This window comes from Leucoraja erinacea, chromosome 31 (genome assembly GCF_028641065.1).
Source record: "Leucoraja erinacea ecotype New England chromosome 31, Leri_hhj_1, whole genome shotgun sequence".
Taxonomy (NCBI): Eukaryota; Metazoa; Chordata; class Chondrichthyes; order Rajiformes; family Rajidae; genus Leucoraja; species Leucoraja erinaceus.
This window is the reverse complement of record NC_073407.1, coordinates 10,335,196-10,353,822: the sequence shown is the minus strand read 5'-3', so window position 1 is coordinate 10,353,822 and position 18,627 is coordinate 10,335,196. Positions and strand designations below refer to the sequence as shown.

At 43.7% G+C, this 18,627-nt stretch overlaps 1 protein-coding gene and 1 long non-coding RNA gene across 3 annotated transcripts in view; both read right to left on the bottom strand.

Moving 5' to 3' along the window:
- Positions 1-5,252: 5,252 nt before the first annotated feature.
- On the bottom strand, positions 5,253-8,355 carry LOC129711897 (uncharacterized). Its single transcript, XR_008725949.1, has 2 exons — positions 6,570-8,355; positions 5,253-6,425 (listed from the first exon to the last, which is right to left on the bottom strand). It is a non-coding gene; the product is annotated as an uncharacterized LOC129711897 (long non-coding RNA).
- A 2,551-nt stretch (positions 8,356-10,906) lies between these two features.
- The window catches only part of mrrf (mitochondrial ribosome recycling factor), a 197,392-nt gene continuing 189,671 nt past the window's right edge, over positions 10,907-18,627 (bottom strand). For both annotated transcript variants that reach the window (XM_055659896.1, XM_055659895.1), the window contains 2 exons: positions 12,823-12,913; positions 10,907-11,392 (listed from right to left, as the gene is read on the bottom strand). In XM_055659896.1, the coding sequence (XP_055515871.1) occupies positions 12,836-12,913 (78 nt within the window). In that variant the 3' untranslated portion in view covers positions 10,907-11,392; positions 12,823-12,835. The remainder of the gene's footprint in view (positions 11,393-12,822; positions 12,914-18,627) is intronic.

The window sequence follows — 18,627 nt, the reverse complement described above, 5'->3', positions numbered from 1 at the left end:
GACTCACAGGGACAATTTACAGAGGCCTAGTGTGGGAGGAGTGGAGCTCCTGTAGAACAGGGAGAATGGAAAAATTCTCGACAGACAGTACCCGTGGTCAGGATCGAACCAGGGTTTCTGGTGCTGTAAGGCAGCAACTCTACCATTGTGTCACTGTGCTGTCCTTAAAACTATGTCAGTTAAATTATGTACACTCTAATAAAAGGAACTGAAGTACACAGGAATCTTGCAGTCCAAGTCCATAACTCCTTGAAAATGGCAGCACAGGTAGACAGAGTGGTAAAGAAGGCACATGGTATGCTTGCCTTCATCTGTCAAGGTGTTGTGTATAAGAGACAGGAAGTCATACTGCAGCTCTATATAGGACCATGTCTAGGCCGCATATGGAGCATTGCATGCATTTCTGGTTGTCCCATCACAGGAAGACGTGGAGGCTTTTGAAAGGGTGCAGTGGAGGTTTACCACAATGATGCCTGGATTAGAGATTGTTAGCCACAGGGAGAGGTTGGACAGACTTGGATTGTTTTCTCTGCAATGCCAGAGGTTGTGGGGAAATCTGATTAAATATATAAAATTAGAAGAGGCATGGATAGGGTAGACAGTCAAAACATTTAATCCCCCAGGATGGAAATACCAAATACTAGAGGGCAAGAGGGGCTGAGTTTAAAGAAGATGTGTGATAGTAGATAGGCACACGGAACTGCAGGGAATGACACAAGACAATAGACAATAGACAATAGGTGCAGGAGTAGGCCATTCGGCCCTTCGAGCCAGCACCACCATTCAATGTGATCATGGCTGATCATCCCCAATCAGTACCCCGTTCCTGCCTTCTCCCCATATCCCCTGACTCCACTATTTTTAAGAGCCCCATCTAGCTCTCTCTTGAAAGTATCCAGAGAACCTGCCTCCACCATCCTTTGAGGCAGAGAATTCCACAGACTGGTGGGATACAATTCACGTGCAGACAGATAAGAGTTCGTCTTGGCATAATAATTGCCGCAGACATGATGGGCCGAAAGGGCTGTTCCTGTGCTATATTGTTCTGTGGTCAATGATAAGGTTCACAAATTCCGGGAAGGGGTGGGAGATTGCAACCTTCACGTGGCCCACCCTGTTTCGACGAATGCAATCAACCTGGCGTGCACAAACAGAAGATCAAACACAACAAGTTGTCTTACAACTTTAGGCTGTGCAAGCCATACGCAAGAAGAAGAAAATCAAAGAACATGAATTAGGCCATTTGGCCGATCAAGTCAACTCCGCCATTCTATCATGGCTGATTTACCTCTCCCTCCCGCATTCTCCTGCCTTCGCCCCCTAACCCCTGACACCCTTACTAATCAAGAATCTGTCAATCTCCACCTTAAGAATATCCATTGACTTAGCCTCCACAGCCTTCTGTGGCAAAGAATTCCACAGATTCACCACCCGCTGACTAAAGAAATTCCTCCTCATCTCCTTTCTTTTATTCTGAGGCTATGACATCTGGTCCTAGACTCTCCCACTAGTGGAAACATCATCTCCACATCCACTCTATCCAGGCCTTTCACTGTTCGGTAACTTTCAATGAACTCCCTCCTCATCCTTTTAAACTCCAGCGAGTACAGGCCCAGTACCGCCAGACGCTCGTCATATGTTAACCCAATCATTCCTGGGACCGTTCTCACAAATCTATGATCCACTGGGGAAATCTGGTTCAAATTCATGGGTTTACTAAGGTAAGACATGTTTCGGAAGCACACTGATGATCTCAGAATGTTCCAGAACACCTCACCGTCAGTGAAGACCAATTGAAAGGGCAGTGACAATTAAAACACAACGTGCTTCAAGTTCAAGTTCAAGTTCACATTTATTGTCACTTAACTAACTGAGGTACTGTGATGTTTGAGTTGCCATATTTTACTGTACTTGTGCTGTAACATCAGGATAAACACTCAACCAAGAAAACCAAACCCAGAGCCAACGTAGTGTATAAACTGATTATACCAACCTACGCTATAGACAATAATTAACTCCACATGCAATAATCAGCCATCTGCATCTTAACAAGTACATTAAGAAAAACTAATTGTGTAGATGCAAGTATATCATTGGAGTTATCAAATGGCCACCTCCCTTCAATGGTGTTTCATTGAGTTAGGCCCACGACACCTTGAGAAGGCTTAAAACCGTTAGTTCTTTCTGGTGTCTCCCTCAATACCTGCTCTATGCTACAAGTATCTAAATAAAGGAAACTGCAGACAATTAATTCACTCTAACAAATGCTAAACACTCGCATCCTATCTTCCACTTATCCTAACCCATCATTAAACGCATAACGCCACAAATATCAATATACACTTACACAGAATACACTAACATAGAAATACACATACTGTATAGAAACATAGAAAACAGGTGCAGGAGTAGGCCATTCGGCCCTTCGAGCCTGCACCGCCATTCAATATGATCATGGCTGATCATCCAACTCAGTATCCTGTACCTGCCTTCTCTCCATACCCCATATAATGCATGTTACACATTTCCTTTCTGCCCCGAACTGACATCATTTCCTCTCCAACAAATCCACCTACTGCCTTGCTCTGCTGCCTCTGACATTTCCTTTATGGCCTGATGCAAACTCTGTCGGCTAATTCTTCGCTCTCCAAAATAGCGACATGGTCAAACCAGCTATGAAACGTCCACAACCCACCTCTAAAGGACATACTCTTGCTATCCACCCTCACTGCTCAACTTCTACATATCTAAGCTTTTCCTTTCCTCACCCATTATGTTCAATAAAATACACTATCCGCTGACTAACTAACCATAACACTATATCAGGCCTCAAACCAGTACTAGTACTAGCAGGTGTTATTGCACAAGTACCAACCAGGTGAAGTGTCTCCCACAGGTTGATGCTCCTTTGGATCCACTCCTCCCTCAGTGCTGCAACTGGCAAAATGTGGGCCAAGGGTGTGGGACCGAGTCTGAGTCTTTGGGGATGAGACAACATTGGGAAAAAAAGGAATCTTGAATTGGATTGAAAGAGATTGCAACAAGGCATTGAATATCCGCAAGCATTAAGCCATGAGAAATAGAGGTACAAGGAATCCTGAGCAAAACACTAAGTGCTGGAGTAACTCAGCGGGTCAGGCAGGGTCTGCAGAGGGAATGGACAGATGCTGTTCCTTCAGTCTGAAGAGTCCCGACCTGAAACGTCGCCTATCCACAGAAACGTAGAAAATAGGTGCAGGAGGAGGTCATTCGGCCCTTCGAGCCAGCACCGCCATTCATTGTGATCATGGCTGATCGTCCCCAATCAATAACCCGTGCCTGCCTTCTCCCCATATCCCTTGACTCCACTAGCCCCTAGAGCTCTATCTAAACTCTCTAATTGTTTAATCCTGACCCACTGAGATCCTCCAGCACATTGCATTTCTTTTTAAAGCATCGAGAAAAGTTGTGCCTGTTAAATCTCTAAACCCCTCCCTTTAGATTGATGTAGGAAACCAAGCCCCAAATCTCCGCTAGGGCATCGTTCAGCATCAAAGCGAAACCTTTGATACAAGTTGACTGTCCCGTTCCCCTCCCTCCCTCCGGTATCGGGTTTCCTAGTCTGAGTCAGTCAACTGCTGAAGAGAATTAAAACCAGGGGCTGTTCCGAGGCCTCTTGGAAACGAAGATGATTTATTGACCGCCGCCATCCCCGTCTTATTCGCCGCTTCGTGGCGTGAGGTGGAGATCGGCGGGGATTATAATGGGAGCAGGTTGTACACGGGAGCACCTTTCCCCGTTGTATGGATGGCGTGGCCACGTTTTTTTGCACGGGCACTTTTATTTATACTCGATGTGGCGATATTTTTGCACAATTTCCCGCACAGTAGTAGCATGGCGTATCCATCGAGAAGTATTTGATAAATGTCAAATGAATTAAAATGATCAGCTGAAAGCAATTTGTACAGCCCCGGGACTGCCAGAGGCTTACGAGTTCCCTTCATACATCTATCATGAAATGCTGTCGTTAGCCAAAATACACAAAGCAGAGAAATTACTGACATCTGCAGGACAGCTGCAAAAAAAATCTCACTTCTCTCTTGCCCGGGAAAAGTAAACTATTGTTTGTTTGAAGGCAGTTCTTTCCATTTGTTTTTGTGTAGGAAGGAACTGCAGATGCTGCTTTATACCAAAGATAGACACAAAGTGCTGGAGTAACTCAGCTGGTCAGGCAGCATCTTTGGAGAAAAGGGCATTTTTGCTGCCTGACCCGCTGCGTTATTCCAGCACTTTGAGTGCATGTTTTGTTTTGTTTTGTTTTGTTTAATCACGTTTCATAAACGCTGCGCGGTTCCCTCCGCGTTGATGGGTCGGTTCGTTTAATGACATTGCTACTTTTTAATCGAACGCATGGATTGGGGAATCTTAAACACTTGAAGCTGCGTTCAACAGCACCGGCGAAGTTCAGAGGAGAGAGTGAAATCTCTGCTAAACACCAAGTGCTGGAGTCACAAGGAACTGCAGATGCTGGTTTACAAACACACATGCACACTACACACACACAGTGCTGGAGGAACTCAGCGGGTCAGGCAGCATATGTGGAGAGAATGGACGGGCGGCGTGTCAGGCCAAGACCTTTCTTCACTTTGCAGATTACAGCCCTCCTCCTGCCAATTGTCCTTTCACAACCACCTGGGTGAGGGGGGATTTAACAAAGAAACATGGGAAGGGCACGATTACAGGGGCTGTGCTGAGAGACAGCTTTGAGCCAACATCTCGTCAATCTTCTCTGCTGTAATGGATTTGTAGCTGCCGCCTATCCGTGATGGGGGTCATTTGTAAACACCCATCCTTAAAATCTGTTTTCAATAATCGAACGAAGGGGTTAGTTGCCCTGTTAATGTGGCCAGATTGTCAATTCCATCAGCGCAGGTCAAGGGCGACTGACTTCTTTATTCGTGTTTGATATTGAAAGGGGCAGCGTTGTATTCGATGTGAAATATGTTTGCTTGGAATTAAAAAGCGGGTTGACCTGATTTCAGTTGAGTTGTGAGGGAGGTGCTGACGCTTTCTATTGAAGGACGGTACAAAACTAGCGACGGCAGCTGGATAAATAACCTGTGTCCACTGTGTAAATAAGCTGCAGAAAGCACATTCAACTTCAGTCTGATGCATGCACCAGTGGCCGCGCTTAACTGATGTTTACAGTAAAATAGATACTGTGCCGAACTGGTGAATTAAATCTAAGTTGGTTTAGGATTACTGGTGATGTCATTGAAATATCAGCAGATCGCTGGGATTTAATTGCGACTCATTCTTTTACATAATGCACAATGACATCATACTTAAAATAAACTTTATAAAATCGTTACCTTACTCTTACTCTCTGGAGCCGTTGAGACTTTGAGCTCTTAAATCTGTAATTATGGCTCCAGCATTTAGAATTAATGCCAATTGATGAGATTGTATTTTGCAGTAAAGTTAATTGTGTGTGGTATTACAGATTTGTTTTTAAATGTACATTTCACCATGTATACAGCATTTATACAGCATTACACAGTCGAGTTTGTGCTTTCTGTGAATGACAGGGCGATCCTGCTACTGCTAAGGTGAGCAATGTCTTCATCAAATGCAGTCGCAAGCAACTGCAGATGTTGGAATCTTGAGCAAAACGCTCAAAGTGCTGGAGGAACTCAAGTGGTCAGGCAGCATCTGTGGAGGGAAGGGATAAACAGGCGACTTTTAGGGTCGGGATCCTTCTTCAGGCAGATTGTAGTGCGGGGGGGGGGGGGGCGAGAAAAAGTGAGATAGACACGAAAAGCTGGAGTAGCTCAGCGGGACAGGCAGCATCTTGTGGAGAGAAGGAATGGGTGGCGTTTCGGAAAAGAGAGATGTTGGGTTGAAATTTACAAGTAAACTAATTTACAAGTAGCCGTTAATTATTTCACTACATATCTTTCTAACACCACATTTTTTTCTTACATGCACACTTAAGCAAACAATTAATTTTCGAAAACGCTAATTTAAACTTTAGAATCGCATTAAAGTTGATGTTAAAAGTGGGCGAAAAAAATGTTACTGCTTTAATTGTAAATATTAATGTAAGAGAAAAAAAAAACGAATGCAAATTTACATTGTAGTTCTAGTTTCTGTTTTGGGCTTAAACCATATAGAATCGTTACATCACAACTCATCAATGAAACTTATACACGCGTTTTATCTTTGGACATTAGGTAAAACAATTACTTTTTCATTTGGAAAAATATCGTTTTCAGGAACAGGTCGGTTTTCAACCTGATCTCAGGGAAAATTGAGTAATGTTTAGTTCGCAGAGTTGATGCAATAGCAATGTGACCAGGTTCCTGATGGTCTTTAGTCGTACGTCGCCGTCCAGGCCTTAAGCAAACCACAAACTCAGCAGAATAACTCAGCAGGTCAGGCAGCATCTGTGGAGGGAAAACGACAAGTGGCGTTTAGTGTCAGGACTCTAGTGTCCAGTCTCTTCTTATTCAGGCAGCATTTAAATCATAATATCATGCACAACCAACCTCTCCACAAACTGAAGAAGGGACCCGACCCGAAATATCCACCTGTCCATTCCTCTACAGATGATGCCTGGCCCGCTGAGTTCCTCCAGCACTTTGTGTTTTGCTAAGCATCTGCAGTTTCTTGAATCACTGTCTCGCCCTCGACTGCAGCAAGTCCAGTCTGGCAATGTGTGTGATAGTTATGTCGTTACAGATGCAGTCTAAGTTTGTACCTCAGTGATGATCCGCCTCGGTTCCCACAGCGATGTGTGAAACTCAAGTGTTGTGGTACCTTCACCAAGGTCAGTGTGTTATTGCCGATGACCAGTGGCCCATGAACCGATTGTTGTCTCCGTGCAGCCTGGGTGGTGAGGATGGCAGAATCCCTTCAGTATATCAGTGAACCAGGTGGGTTTCCACAACAACACAGCCATTGTACAGTAACCAGCGACACAGCTGGTGAACCTGCTGCCTCACAGCGCCAGAGACCCGGCTTCGATCCTGACCTCTGGTGCTGTCTGCGTGGAGTTTGCATGTTCTCCCTGTGACCGCGTGGGTTTCCTCCGGATGTTCCGGTTTCCTCCTGTAACCCACAAGTCTGTAGATGTAATTTGCAACGTGAACAGGTCAGAGGACCTCCCCTCACATTGTATGTCGAAAACATTGATGGGGATTATGGCTGGGTTGGAGTTATTCTAATTGTAGCGCTTCTATCATGTCTCCCTTCATCCTTTCAGACTTTCCGCTTCCCTCCCACATCCCAAAGGCGTGCAGGTCTGTTGGTTAATTGCTCCTGGTGTCGAGAGAGTGGATGCGGAAATGAGATAACATGGAACGGGTCGGGTAGACTCGGTGGGCTGAAGGGCCCTTCTCCATGCTGTATCTTTCAATAGCTTCAAAACTAAAAGTTTTAGTTGCAGAATCAATGAGATACAAACAATTACTACCACGTCTATGCCAACCTTTTCGTTCATTTACACTAATCCCATTTGCTGGATTAGGGCTGTGTCTTAAGTATCCGACTAAACACATATTTTAATGTAATAATCGTTTTGATTTCACCACCTCCCCTGGCAGTATGTTCCAGTTATCATCCACTCACTGTATGAAAAATAACTTACCCCTCAGACTCCCCTTCTTCTCACCTTTACTGACACTTAAATTCAGTTGCGGTTCGATATGAACATTTCACCACATCATTTCTGCACACCCGCCCGCATTACTTGCCTTTGTAGAAACTAGTTTTCAATGTAGAAGTTTTATTCAGACCACTTCACTTGCTGTCAATTGTTAATGAAGAGCCCGCAATTCCGCTTCTATAAAATAATTACGAATATTGTTCAAAGGTAGACAAAAACGCTGGAGAAACTCAGCGGGTGAGGCAGCATCTATGGGGCGAACAAATAGGGGACGTTTCGGGTCGAGACCCTTCTTCAGATAAATATTGTTCATGTCTGTCGATGAAATGTTCCACCCCAAAACGGAGCAATTTCAAAAGGAACAGGGTAAGATCGGCCCACCGGGTCCGCGCCGACCAGCAATCCCCGCACATGAACACTATCCTAGTACTATCCCAGTACACTAGCCAATACCCGTAGCCAGGATCGAACCAGGGTCTCTGGCGCTGGAAGCGCTGTAAAAGACAGCAGCTCTCCCACAACGTTGCCCACAAAGGGGTCCCAAATTCTCCGAGATGCTGCCTGGCCTGCATTGTGTTCTTGCAAGAGGAACAAGGTTTAAGGATCAGAAGTTTAAGAGATTGTTGATGATCTAGAGTTACAGGGAATTCCATCCGCCGTGCAAAATAAATAGCAAAAACGAGTTTCAAGTTAGTCAGCATCTCAAATTAGCCGCATCTATGAAGCGAAGGACATAGGTAACGTTTCGGGCCGAAACCCTTCTTCAGACTTCGATTTTCCAGCGCCGCTGAGTTTCTCGAGCACTTTTGTGTACCTTCGATTTTCCAGCATCCGCAGTTCCTTCTTGAACACGCATATGTATCACAGTCTGCTGCCCAAGCCCGAAAATCTTCAATTTACCAAACCTAAAAGCAGAGAAGAAACCAAGCTGTCGATCCAAATAATCGTGCACCTTACCCCATTGTTTTTCAAATAAACGTGCGTTATCGTTTTCTTTACCAAATATTGACGGGGTGGCACTGTGGTGTAGCTGGTACAGCTGCTGATTCACAGCGCCAGATACTCCGGTTCGATCTTGGTCTCGGGTGTTGTCACTGTGTGGCGTTTGCACGGCTTTCTGCTTGTGTTCCGGTTTCATCCCACATGGATGAGAATATGGGGTAACATATGAGGGGTAACATGAGAGTGTGGGGGAATGGGGGATAACATGGCTGGTGGTTGGTGTGGGCTCGGTGCGCCGATGGACATGTTATTCTCTGAACTACATAGACTTGGGGGCACTGGTTTTGTTCTTTTGCACTATTATTGTTTGTTTGTTTTATGCGTGTGTATGTACGTAGGTATAAAATGTGTATGAAAGAACTGCATGTGCTGGTTTAAATCGAAGGTAGACACAAAATGCTGGAGTAACTCAGCAAGTGAGGCGGCAGAGAAGGAATGGGCGACGTTTCAGGTCGAGACCCTTCTTCAGACTGAAGAAGGTGTATGTATATATATATATATATATATATATATATATATGAACTTCTTTTGGTTATTGCTTATGGAATACCATGGTTACATATTCTGGTGCTGTAAGTAAGAATTTCATTTATCTGTTTGGGACATGACAATAAAAAACTCCTGACCCTTGACTAAAACGTACCCACAAGTGTTTCACACTTGTTCACTTCACCCCAAGTGTTTCACCTAGGACTGTGCTTGTTTAGGGAACATGAGACTTCAGTTTTTCCTTTCGAACTGGCACCCCGTCCACCCTGATTAAAGGCTGATCATCATGTTGAGAATGAAGTGAGCCCTAGTACTCTAATCCATTTTGATTTGTTTTAAGAGTCAAGAGTGTTTTATTGTCATATATCCCAAAACAGAACATTGAAATTCTAACCTCCAATGGATACTAATTTCCTAAAAATACATCGTTTCACACAGCGTATAAAGCACCCTGTTGAGATGCATCACACCTTTGTAAGGCAACTGCTCTGCCCAAGACTGCAAGAAATTGTAGCATTGTAGGTGTAGCCCAGTCCATCACACAATCGCCTCCCCACCATCGACTCCATCTGCACTTCACGCCATCCCAAGATAGCATCCAACATCATCAAGGACTATTTACAGGTCATTCCCTCTTCTTCCCTCTCCCATTGCTCTGAAGGTACAAGAGCTTGAATGCATGTCCCACCAGATTTAGGAACTGCTTCTTTCCCTCTGTTATCAGGCTACTGAACCTTTCTCCACAATCTAGGGTGTAGTCCTGATTTCCCAGCCTCCCTAATTGCAGACATTCCATTTTTTAATCTGCAATATAACGCTGATTTAAAAAAAATTAACATTATAATGCTGTAACACTATATTCTGCAATCTGGTATGTTTTTCTTTGCAGTACGTTATGCTTGTGTATGGCTTGATTGTAATCATGTATAGTGTGATTTAACTGAATGCAATGCACACACAGCTTTTCACTGTACAACATGTGCGACAATAATAAACAATACAATCCTGAGCAACACACAAAGTGCTGGAGTAACTCAGCAGGTCAGGCAGCATCTGTGGAGGGGACAGACAGCATTTCGGGTCGGAACCTTTCTTCAAAATTCATCTGAAGGTACTCCAGCACATCACCCCGATCCTGGCCTCTCTCCACTGGCTCCCTGTGCGGTTCCGTATACATTTCAAGACCCTCCTCTATTTCTACAAAGCCCTCAATGGGCTTGCCCCCTCCTACATTAAAAGTCTTCTCACCCACCACTCCACCTCCAGGTCCCGACTTGGGGCTGCTGAATATCCCGCGGACTAGACATAAGCTTAGGGGCGACCGCGCCTTTGCGGTTGCAGCTCCTAGACTGTGGAACAGCATCCCCCTTCCCATCAGAACTGCCCCCTCCATCAACTCCTTTAAGTCAAGACTAAAATCTTATCTATACTCCCAAGCCTTTCCTGACGTCCACTATGGGAGGGCTATATGTATGTAGTTTGTTTGTTTATACTATTCTTATAACAAATGTAAAGCACTATGGCTAACGAGAGTTGTTTTTTAAATGTGCTATATAAATAAATGTGACTTGACTTGACTTTGTGTTTTGCTCACGATTCCAGCATCTGCAGTTCCTTGTGTCTCAATGTTCCAAGATTCCGCTGCCTGACCGGGTGTAACAAAGGCAACTAAAAATGATCAACGGCCAGCATGTTCTTAATATTTTTGGAAAAAGTAATAACATTTCAAAGCAAATCAATTTCTATCCCTAGAAATTAAAACCAGAGGAATACTTCACAACACTGGGATATTTATTTAAAAGGGACATAATTTTCATGCTGCGCATTAAATACAGTCAAATGTTGTTCGTGTTTATTTCCCAAGCCACCTGTTCCATGCCAATATTTAGGAAGCATGTGTGTGCAACCCAATACGTTTTATGATTTAAGAAATACGTCAACCCACGTATTTTATGGATTACAGGAAGAGAATTTTGTGAAAAAAGTGCAACTATTTATTTTAACAGTCTCGATTTCTGATGGCTGGCCTGAAAAAAAAAAGCCCTCACATAATTAAAGAGATAAAATGACAATTCACATTGCTTAAATTGAATTATTCTGCTGCACAGAATGAAGTTACTGATGCATATCGGTTGGAATTGTCAACTGCATTTTCTTCAGTTCTACGCAGCGTCAACTCAAGAAGAAAATACATTCAGATGCATCGGGCGACAATGTAGCTTCAATAATCATCGTGCAACGTGGTGTGATACAGGACTAAGGAAAAGGGAAGAAAAACATGCATCACTAGAACCAATCATCCTCTCAGGAGGCATAGCAAAGCACCAGCATTATACTGTCATGGAAGTAAAATGGAAGATTTATGAGGATGTTGCCAGGACATGAGGGCCTGAGCTAAAGGGGAGAGGTTAAGCAGGTTTGGACTCTATTCCTTGGAACACGGGAGGATGAGGGATGATCTTACAGAGGTGTACAAAATCATGAGCAAAATAGGTCGGGTAGAGTCTCTTACCCAAAGTAGGGGAAACGAGATTCATAGGTTTAAAGTGAGGGGAGAAAGATTTAATAAGAACCTGAGGAGTAACCTTTTCACAAAAAAGGGTGGTGGGTGTATGGAACGAGGTGCCGGAGGAGGTATTTGAGGCAGGTACTAACGTAACTTTTAAGAATCATTTGGACAGGTACATTTAAGATATGGGCCAAAAGCATTAGGACATGTTGGTCGGTGTGGGCAAGTTGGGCCAAGGGCCTGTTTCCTTGCTCTATGACGATATGACTCGACAATCAATGGAATCATAAAACAAGCAGATCAGGAACATCCAAATTTGATGCATTCTCTGTCTTCAGACAACTTCCCTGAACGGAGTGGGAAGTGCAGGCACGGTTTCTACAACGTTTTGTGGAATGAGTTAATCTTCAATCTCTTGCTAAGATACAGTGGCTGTGTAGTGTGTGTCAACTTTGGTTTACTGGATTAGAGATTATTAGCTACAAGGAGATAAAGGAATGTAGAAACAAGGAACTGCAGATGCTGGTTTATAAAAAAAGACACAAAGTACAGGAGTAACTCAGCGGGTTGAGCACCATTTCTGGCGAACACAAATAGGTGACATTTCGGGTCGGGACCATTCTTCAGGCTGATTACGGGGGGGAGGGGGGAAAAAGCTGGAAGAGTAAATAAATGTAAGTAATGGTGTCAGAAATAAACACTCTGATTGCCAAAGCCTATGAACAGGAGTTGAGGTAATGGCTTCATACTTCTGCAAAACACAAAGTGCAAGGGGGTCTTTGGAGGGAATGGATAGGTGACGTTTTGAGTTGGGACCCTTCTTCACACATATTGTCATAGGGGTGAGAAAGTTGGCAAAAGAGCAGTGGGGCGGGACAAAGCCTCAACAGAGATAGGTGGACATGGGTGAGGGGTGTTTGATGGCAGATGGGTAGAGTAAGTAACACAAGCTAGAGATGGAGACCAAAGGTAGTCAGATAAGGAGAGACAAGGAGCAAAATGTAAAGCCAGAGGAGGACGGTGTGGGGTGGGGGAAAGATGAGGGGTTTTGGGAGAATTGCCTGCACACTAGAGTAGGGGGGCACCGAAAAGTAAGAGGGGATGGGGGGGGTGGAAGGGGTGGTATTAGTTAACATTGGAGAATTCAATGTTCATATTCCCAGCTCATCTCACATACTTCCCAATTGCGGTCATCCCAGCAGCTCTTTCGTTTTGGCCACTAGATGTTTGTCCATGTCGGCTGCAATATCTTCCACCATCTGTTGAATCTACAAAGAATAACAGGGTAAGTTAGCAACTACGCTTAATCACCACATCTACTTACAGCCCTTGCTGCAGATATACTACATCTGAAGTGAAATTAAAATAACCCAACCAGGGCGACACGTTGCTGCAGCAGGTAGAGCCGCTGCCTCACATCGCCAGGGACCCGGGCTCGATCCTGCCCTCGGGTGCTGTCTGTGTGGAGTTTGCACGTCCTCCCTGTGACACCCATGGGTTTCCTCCCTCATCCCAAAAACGTGCGGGTTTGCAGGTTAATTGGCCTTTGTAAAGTGTGCAGGAAGTGGATGAGAAAGTGGGGTAACATTGAACTAGTGTGTGCGGGTGATCAAAAGAAACGACATACAGTGCTAGAGTAACTCAGCATGTCAAGCAACATCTCTGGAGAACAGGGGCAGGTGACTATTTGGGTCAGGACCCTCCTGCAGATGATCGACAGTCGGCGTGGACTACTTGGTGGGCCGAAATACACGTTTCCATGCTGTATTTTTCAATCAATCAATAAGAAATAGTAAATTGAATTAGATTTTGATCATAATGTATTGAACGATAGTGTGAGACAAAATAATAGTTAGCAAAGCAGTAATTTAAAAACTCTCTTGTTTAATTCTAAAATTGGGTGTTTATTATTTATGATAATGAATGAGCAACAATTTTGTGTTGTTGACCTGACAAAGATCTTCTACGTGAAATATTTACTGTTTCTCTTTCCACAGATGCTGCCTGATCTGCTGAGCATTTCCAGCTTTTTCTGATTATTCCCCCCTTTACCCAGGAGTTTTTTACACCATCCATAAATACAGTCCAGAATAAAGTACCATATCAGTAAAAAGTAGAAGAGTCTAGGATTAGAGGCCATAGTCTCAAAATATAAGGGATGACAGATGGCACAATGGGCTAAGTGTTCGGCTGGCGACCGGAAGGTAGCCAGTTCGAATCCCGCTTGGAGTGCATACTGTCGTGGTGTCCTTGGGGCAAGACACTTCACCCACCTTTGCCTGTGTGTAAATGTAATGTAATTATGTGAAGCACTTTGGGGTCAATGCAAGTTGACTAAAAATGTGCTATATAAATAAGATTATTATTATTATTATTATTAGAAAGGACTTGGAGGAATTTTTCTAGCCAGAGGGCGATGGTGAATCTGTAGAATCCATTGCCACAGAAGGCTGTGAAGGCCAAGTCAATGGATATTTTTATGGTGGAAATTGATAAGATTCTTGATTAATATGGTTGGCATGGATTTATGGAGAGCAGGCAGGAAGATGGGGCTGTGAGAGATAGATCAGCCATGATTGAATGGCAGAGTAGACTTGGTGGGCCGAATGGCCTAATTCTGCTCCTACAGCTTATGAACTTATGGAAAAGGCTTTGCTTTATTTAATTTATCTGATTTAATTCATGTGCACCTTCTTCAACAATTGACATTCATCATCTGCCGGCAAGGAGCAGCAAATTCTAAAAGCGCATGCAAATGTCACAGACGTTGCTTGCAGCAGCTTTGTGTCCGAACGGTTTGCGTTGCTCCTGCCCCTCACCCTATTCGCTTGTACGCTCGCAGTCAATTGATAGAAGATAGCTTAACACCGACAATTGATTGAATTGAGTGAGTTGACCTTTTGAGGGCACTGTATTGTTGGGTTCGGTAATCAGTGATATAAAAGTTGAAGTGTCAATGGAAACATGCCGGGGAAACGGCAGGCCTTTCAGGATAATTGGAGGGCTCTTTCAAAGAGTCGGGAGAGAGACAGGACTCATCAAATGTGTACAACTCCGTTTGGAGAATAGGGAAATACAGCCCATTAATGGCTTAACAGAAAACAACTAATTCGGGAGCATTGAGAGAAACATTTTGCTCAACAAAATGTCCCCCTGTGATTTTTCTGCTCATTTATCCCATAATCTATGCTGATTCACAGCTGACCCTTGTTAGGTCTTCCCTTATGCCTCTGTTGCATGTATCGTGGTACAGGAACCAAAAATAACTCAACATCAGCCTAAAAATCGGATTGTACCGTTGACATTTTAAATACATGTGGAATATGTGGTATATTATTCACCTACCTGCAACGAGCCGCATTAGCATGTTTAGCTCCTGTAATTCGGTTAAACCTTTCCAGCATTCTTACAGCACACCCTAAATTTGCTCTGTATAATACCATGTTTGAACACTTAACCCATTCGGAAGAAATTACTCTCAGCGTTATTTTATTTGAGGTGTCAAGCCACTTACAATGATTATGTAATTTCAGAGCCCATGTTTAAAAGATTTGCTTTGAGGGTGAATTCCCTGGACGTTACGATCGCGGTGTTGCCCTTCCCACACTGCTCACTATTTTCAAGGATGAAAATAACGTTCTCCGATCTTTAAATAAATTCACGGAAAGGCAAAAAAATAAAACACCCATCCACTAGGCACAGAAAGCCTATTTTTGTAGGAAATTTATTGGTCAGTTTCAGGACAACATTGCAAGCCTGTGTAAGCGGTATCTCGATTGAAGCCATTCAAGTTAAAAGAACTGTAAAATGGAACAGAACCAAACAGCACAGTCAGAAGGAAATAATTACTGGAATTCATGCAAAGAGACTACAGCGATCGGCAGAGAGTTTTAGGCTGAAATATCATTTACCAGAAAATTAATGTAGCTATGCTGTGTAATTACATCTTGCTTTGTTTAGCATCCATTTAATCTTTGATATATACGATATCTGTATGAACATTAATTGGCCTTCACTATAAAGCCTCCTGCAGCCAACAAGACCAGGTGCTTCCCGACTGGAAGCAAAAAGAAATAATCAGGGTAAGAATCTCTTGCAGCTAGTGACCACATTGGAACATGTCTGGGGATGGATTGCATTCAGTTATTCTGTTCCTTTTTGGTCACCCTGCGATGGGAAGGAGCGCAGAGGAGATTTAGAGAGTCACACAGCACGGAAACATGCCCTTTGGCCCAACTTGCCCATGCCGACCAAGATCCCTCGTTTATCTTGGTCCTCTCTCATATGTTTGGACCATATCCATATAAACCATCGGTGTACAGGTGTGCTGAACTACAAATGATTCTGGTGTTCGTGGATCGTCAAACCACTAATGTTTATTTATAATTAAAAACCAAAGTGTTGGGGTAACCCGGAATATAAGACACAAAACGCTGGAGTAACTCAACGGGTCAGGCAGCATCTCTGGAAAAAAAGGATGGGTGACTTTTCAGGTTGGGACCCTTCTTCAGACACTTCAGTCTGCTGCCTGTACGGAATTTGTACGTTCTTCCCGTGACTGCGTGGGTTTTCCAAGGGTGCTATGGTTTCCTCCCACTCTCCAAAGACTTACCCGTTTGTAGGTTAATTCGGCGTTGGAAAAATTGTAAATTGTCCCTAGTGTGTAGCATAGTGTTAGTGTACAGGGATCGCTGGTTGGTACAACCTCGGTGGGCCAAAGGTGCCTGTTTCCGCACAGTATCTTCAAATTAAACTGCTCAATCACATACTTGTCAGCATGTTCTTGTGAATTTGAGATCAGTAGTCTGAATTTGCTGTCGGTAAGGTAGGCCTACTTGTGATTGTGATTTGAGATTATATTAATGAACTGAAATGAACAACATGCATCCATGTGATGGGATTGAAGCATGGAAAAACGTATTACTAGGACGATGCCACTCTCTGATACATAGATATTCTCCCAATGCATTCATGGCCTGTCGAATTATTGGACCACCAGGCAGGTCAATAGTAATTCATTTTTCTCAGCCTGACTGCATTGAACACTCCCTTGCTACCCCCCCCCCCCCCCCCCCCCCCCCCCCCCCCCGAAATTTATAGAAACACAAACAAAATAAATAGAAGTAGGAATTTGCCTCTTGTGTCTTCGCCCTCATTCACCACAGCTGATCTTTTCCCAGGGCATTGCTTTCTCTAATATCTGTAGCCCATCTATCTCTGTCTATCTTCTTGGCACAGAATTCCAAACACTCACTCTCATCCCAATGAAGATACTTCAAGAGTCAAGAGTGTTCATTGTCATATGTACCAAAACAGAACAATACAATTCTTACTTTCAGCAGCAGAAGAGGTTTGCAAACACAGTACTCAGTAGATAATGTAACAGGAAAACAAGGAAATTGAAGTTTGATAAATTAAAAAACACTCAAAAAAGTGCAAAACAAAACAAAACCCCACAATCCCGAGTGCAACCAGACACAAAATCCCGAGTGCAACCACAGTCTCATCACAATGGCTCAGCTTACTCTGAAGCTGTAACCCTGGATTCTGGGTTCCCTGGTAACACTATCCCTCTACGCTGATGAGCTCCTTAAGAATTTTGTATGTAGCAATGTGATCACCTCTAGTTCCTCTGAACACTAAGGGATAAAGGCTGAATCCACCTAATCTATCCTCGTATGACAAACTTTGCCAATCAATCTGATGAATTTTCACTGTATTCCCTTTATCGCAAACATATCATTCCTCAGGGAAAATAGAAGGACAGACAGTAGTCCAGGCGCAGTCTCACAAGGGCCTGATATAGTTAGAGGAAGATGCCTCTACTTGAACGAAGTTTATAACATTTCAAATAAAAGAGGCACAGATAGGGTAGAAGTCAGAATCTTTTTCCCCAGGGTAGAAATGACTAGAGGGGACAGCTTTCAGGTGAGAGGAGCAATATAAAGGAGATGCGCAGGACAGAGTTTACAGACAGTGTTTTACAGATAGTGGTGGTCATGGGTGCCTGGAGTGCGCTGCCAGAGGTGGTGATGGAGGGAGATACACCAGTGGCATTTCAATGGCTTTTTAGGTAGGCACATGGACATGCAAGGAATGGAGAGAAATGGATATCTTGGCACCATGTTCGGCACAGACCTTATGGGCAGACGGTTCTGTTCCTGCACTGTATGTTCTATGCATAATGCTTGTCATAGAAACATAGAAACTAGGTGCAGGAGTAGGCATTCGGCCCTTCGAGCCTGCACCGCCATTCAATATGATTATGGCTGATCATCCAACTTAGTATCCCGTACCTGCCTTCGCTCCACACCCTCTGATCCCCTTAGCTACAAGGGCCACATCTAACTCCCTCTTAAATATAGCCAATGAACTGGCCTCAACTACCCTCTGTGGCAGAGAGTTCCAGAGATTCACCGCTCTCTGTGTGAAAAATGTTCCTCTCATCGCAGTTTTCATCTTGTAATAAGCATTTGTGCAGTTTGCAGCTATCACCAAAACGGCACAGTTTGCAGACGTTAACTTTATTCCCAAAGGGAAAAACAGATGAAGCAACAATTTCACATCAACAAGAGTATTTTCCTCCTCAGCTATTTTGGATTACTATCCTCTATATCTCCTTGGACAGGAGACTAAAACTATAAGGAATAGATATAGGGTGAGAGGGGAAAGATTTAAAATGGACCCGAGAGGCAACCATTTCACACAGAGGATGGTGGATACATGGAACAAGTTGCCAGAGGGAGTAGTTGAGGCAGGTGCAATAACATTAACAAAGACATTTGAGATATGGACCAAAATGAGACTACTTCAGAAGGCATCTAAATCGAGTTGGGCTGAGAGGCCTGTTTCCGTGCTGTACAACTCAATGACTGTCTATTTTACTATCTGAGATTTGCAGTTCGGGTTTGCAGCCGCTGAGAGTTGTGATGGACTGAGTTCCGATGGGTGGATTTGATTTGATCGGATTTTCTCCTACTTC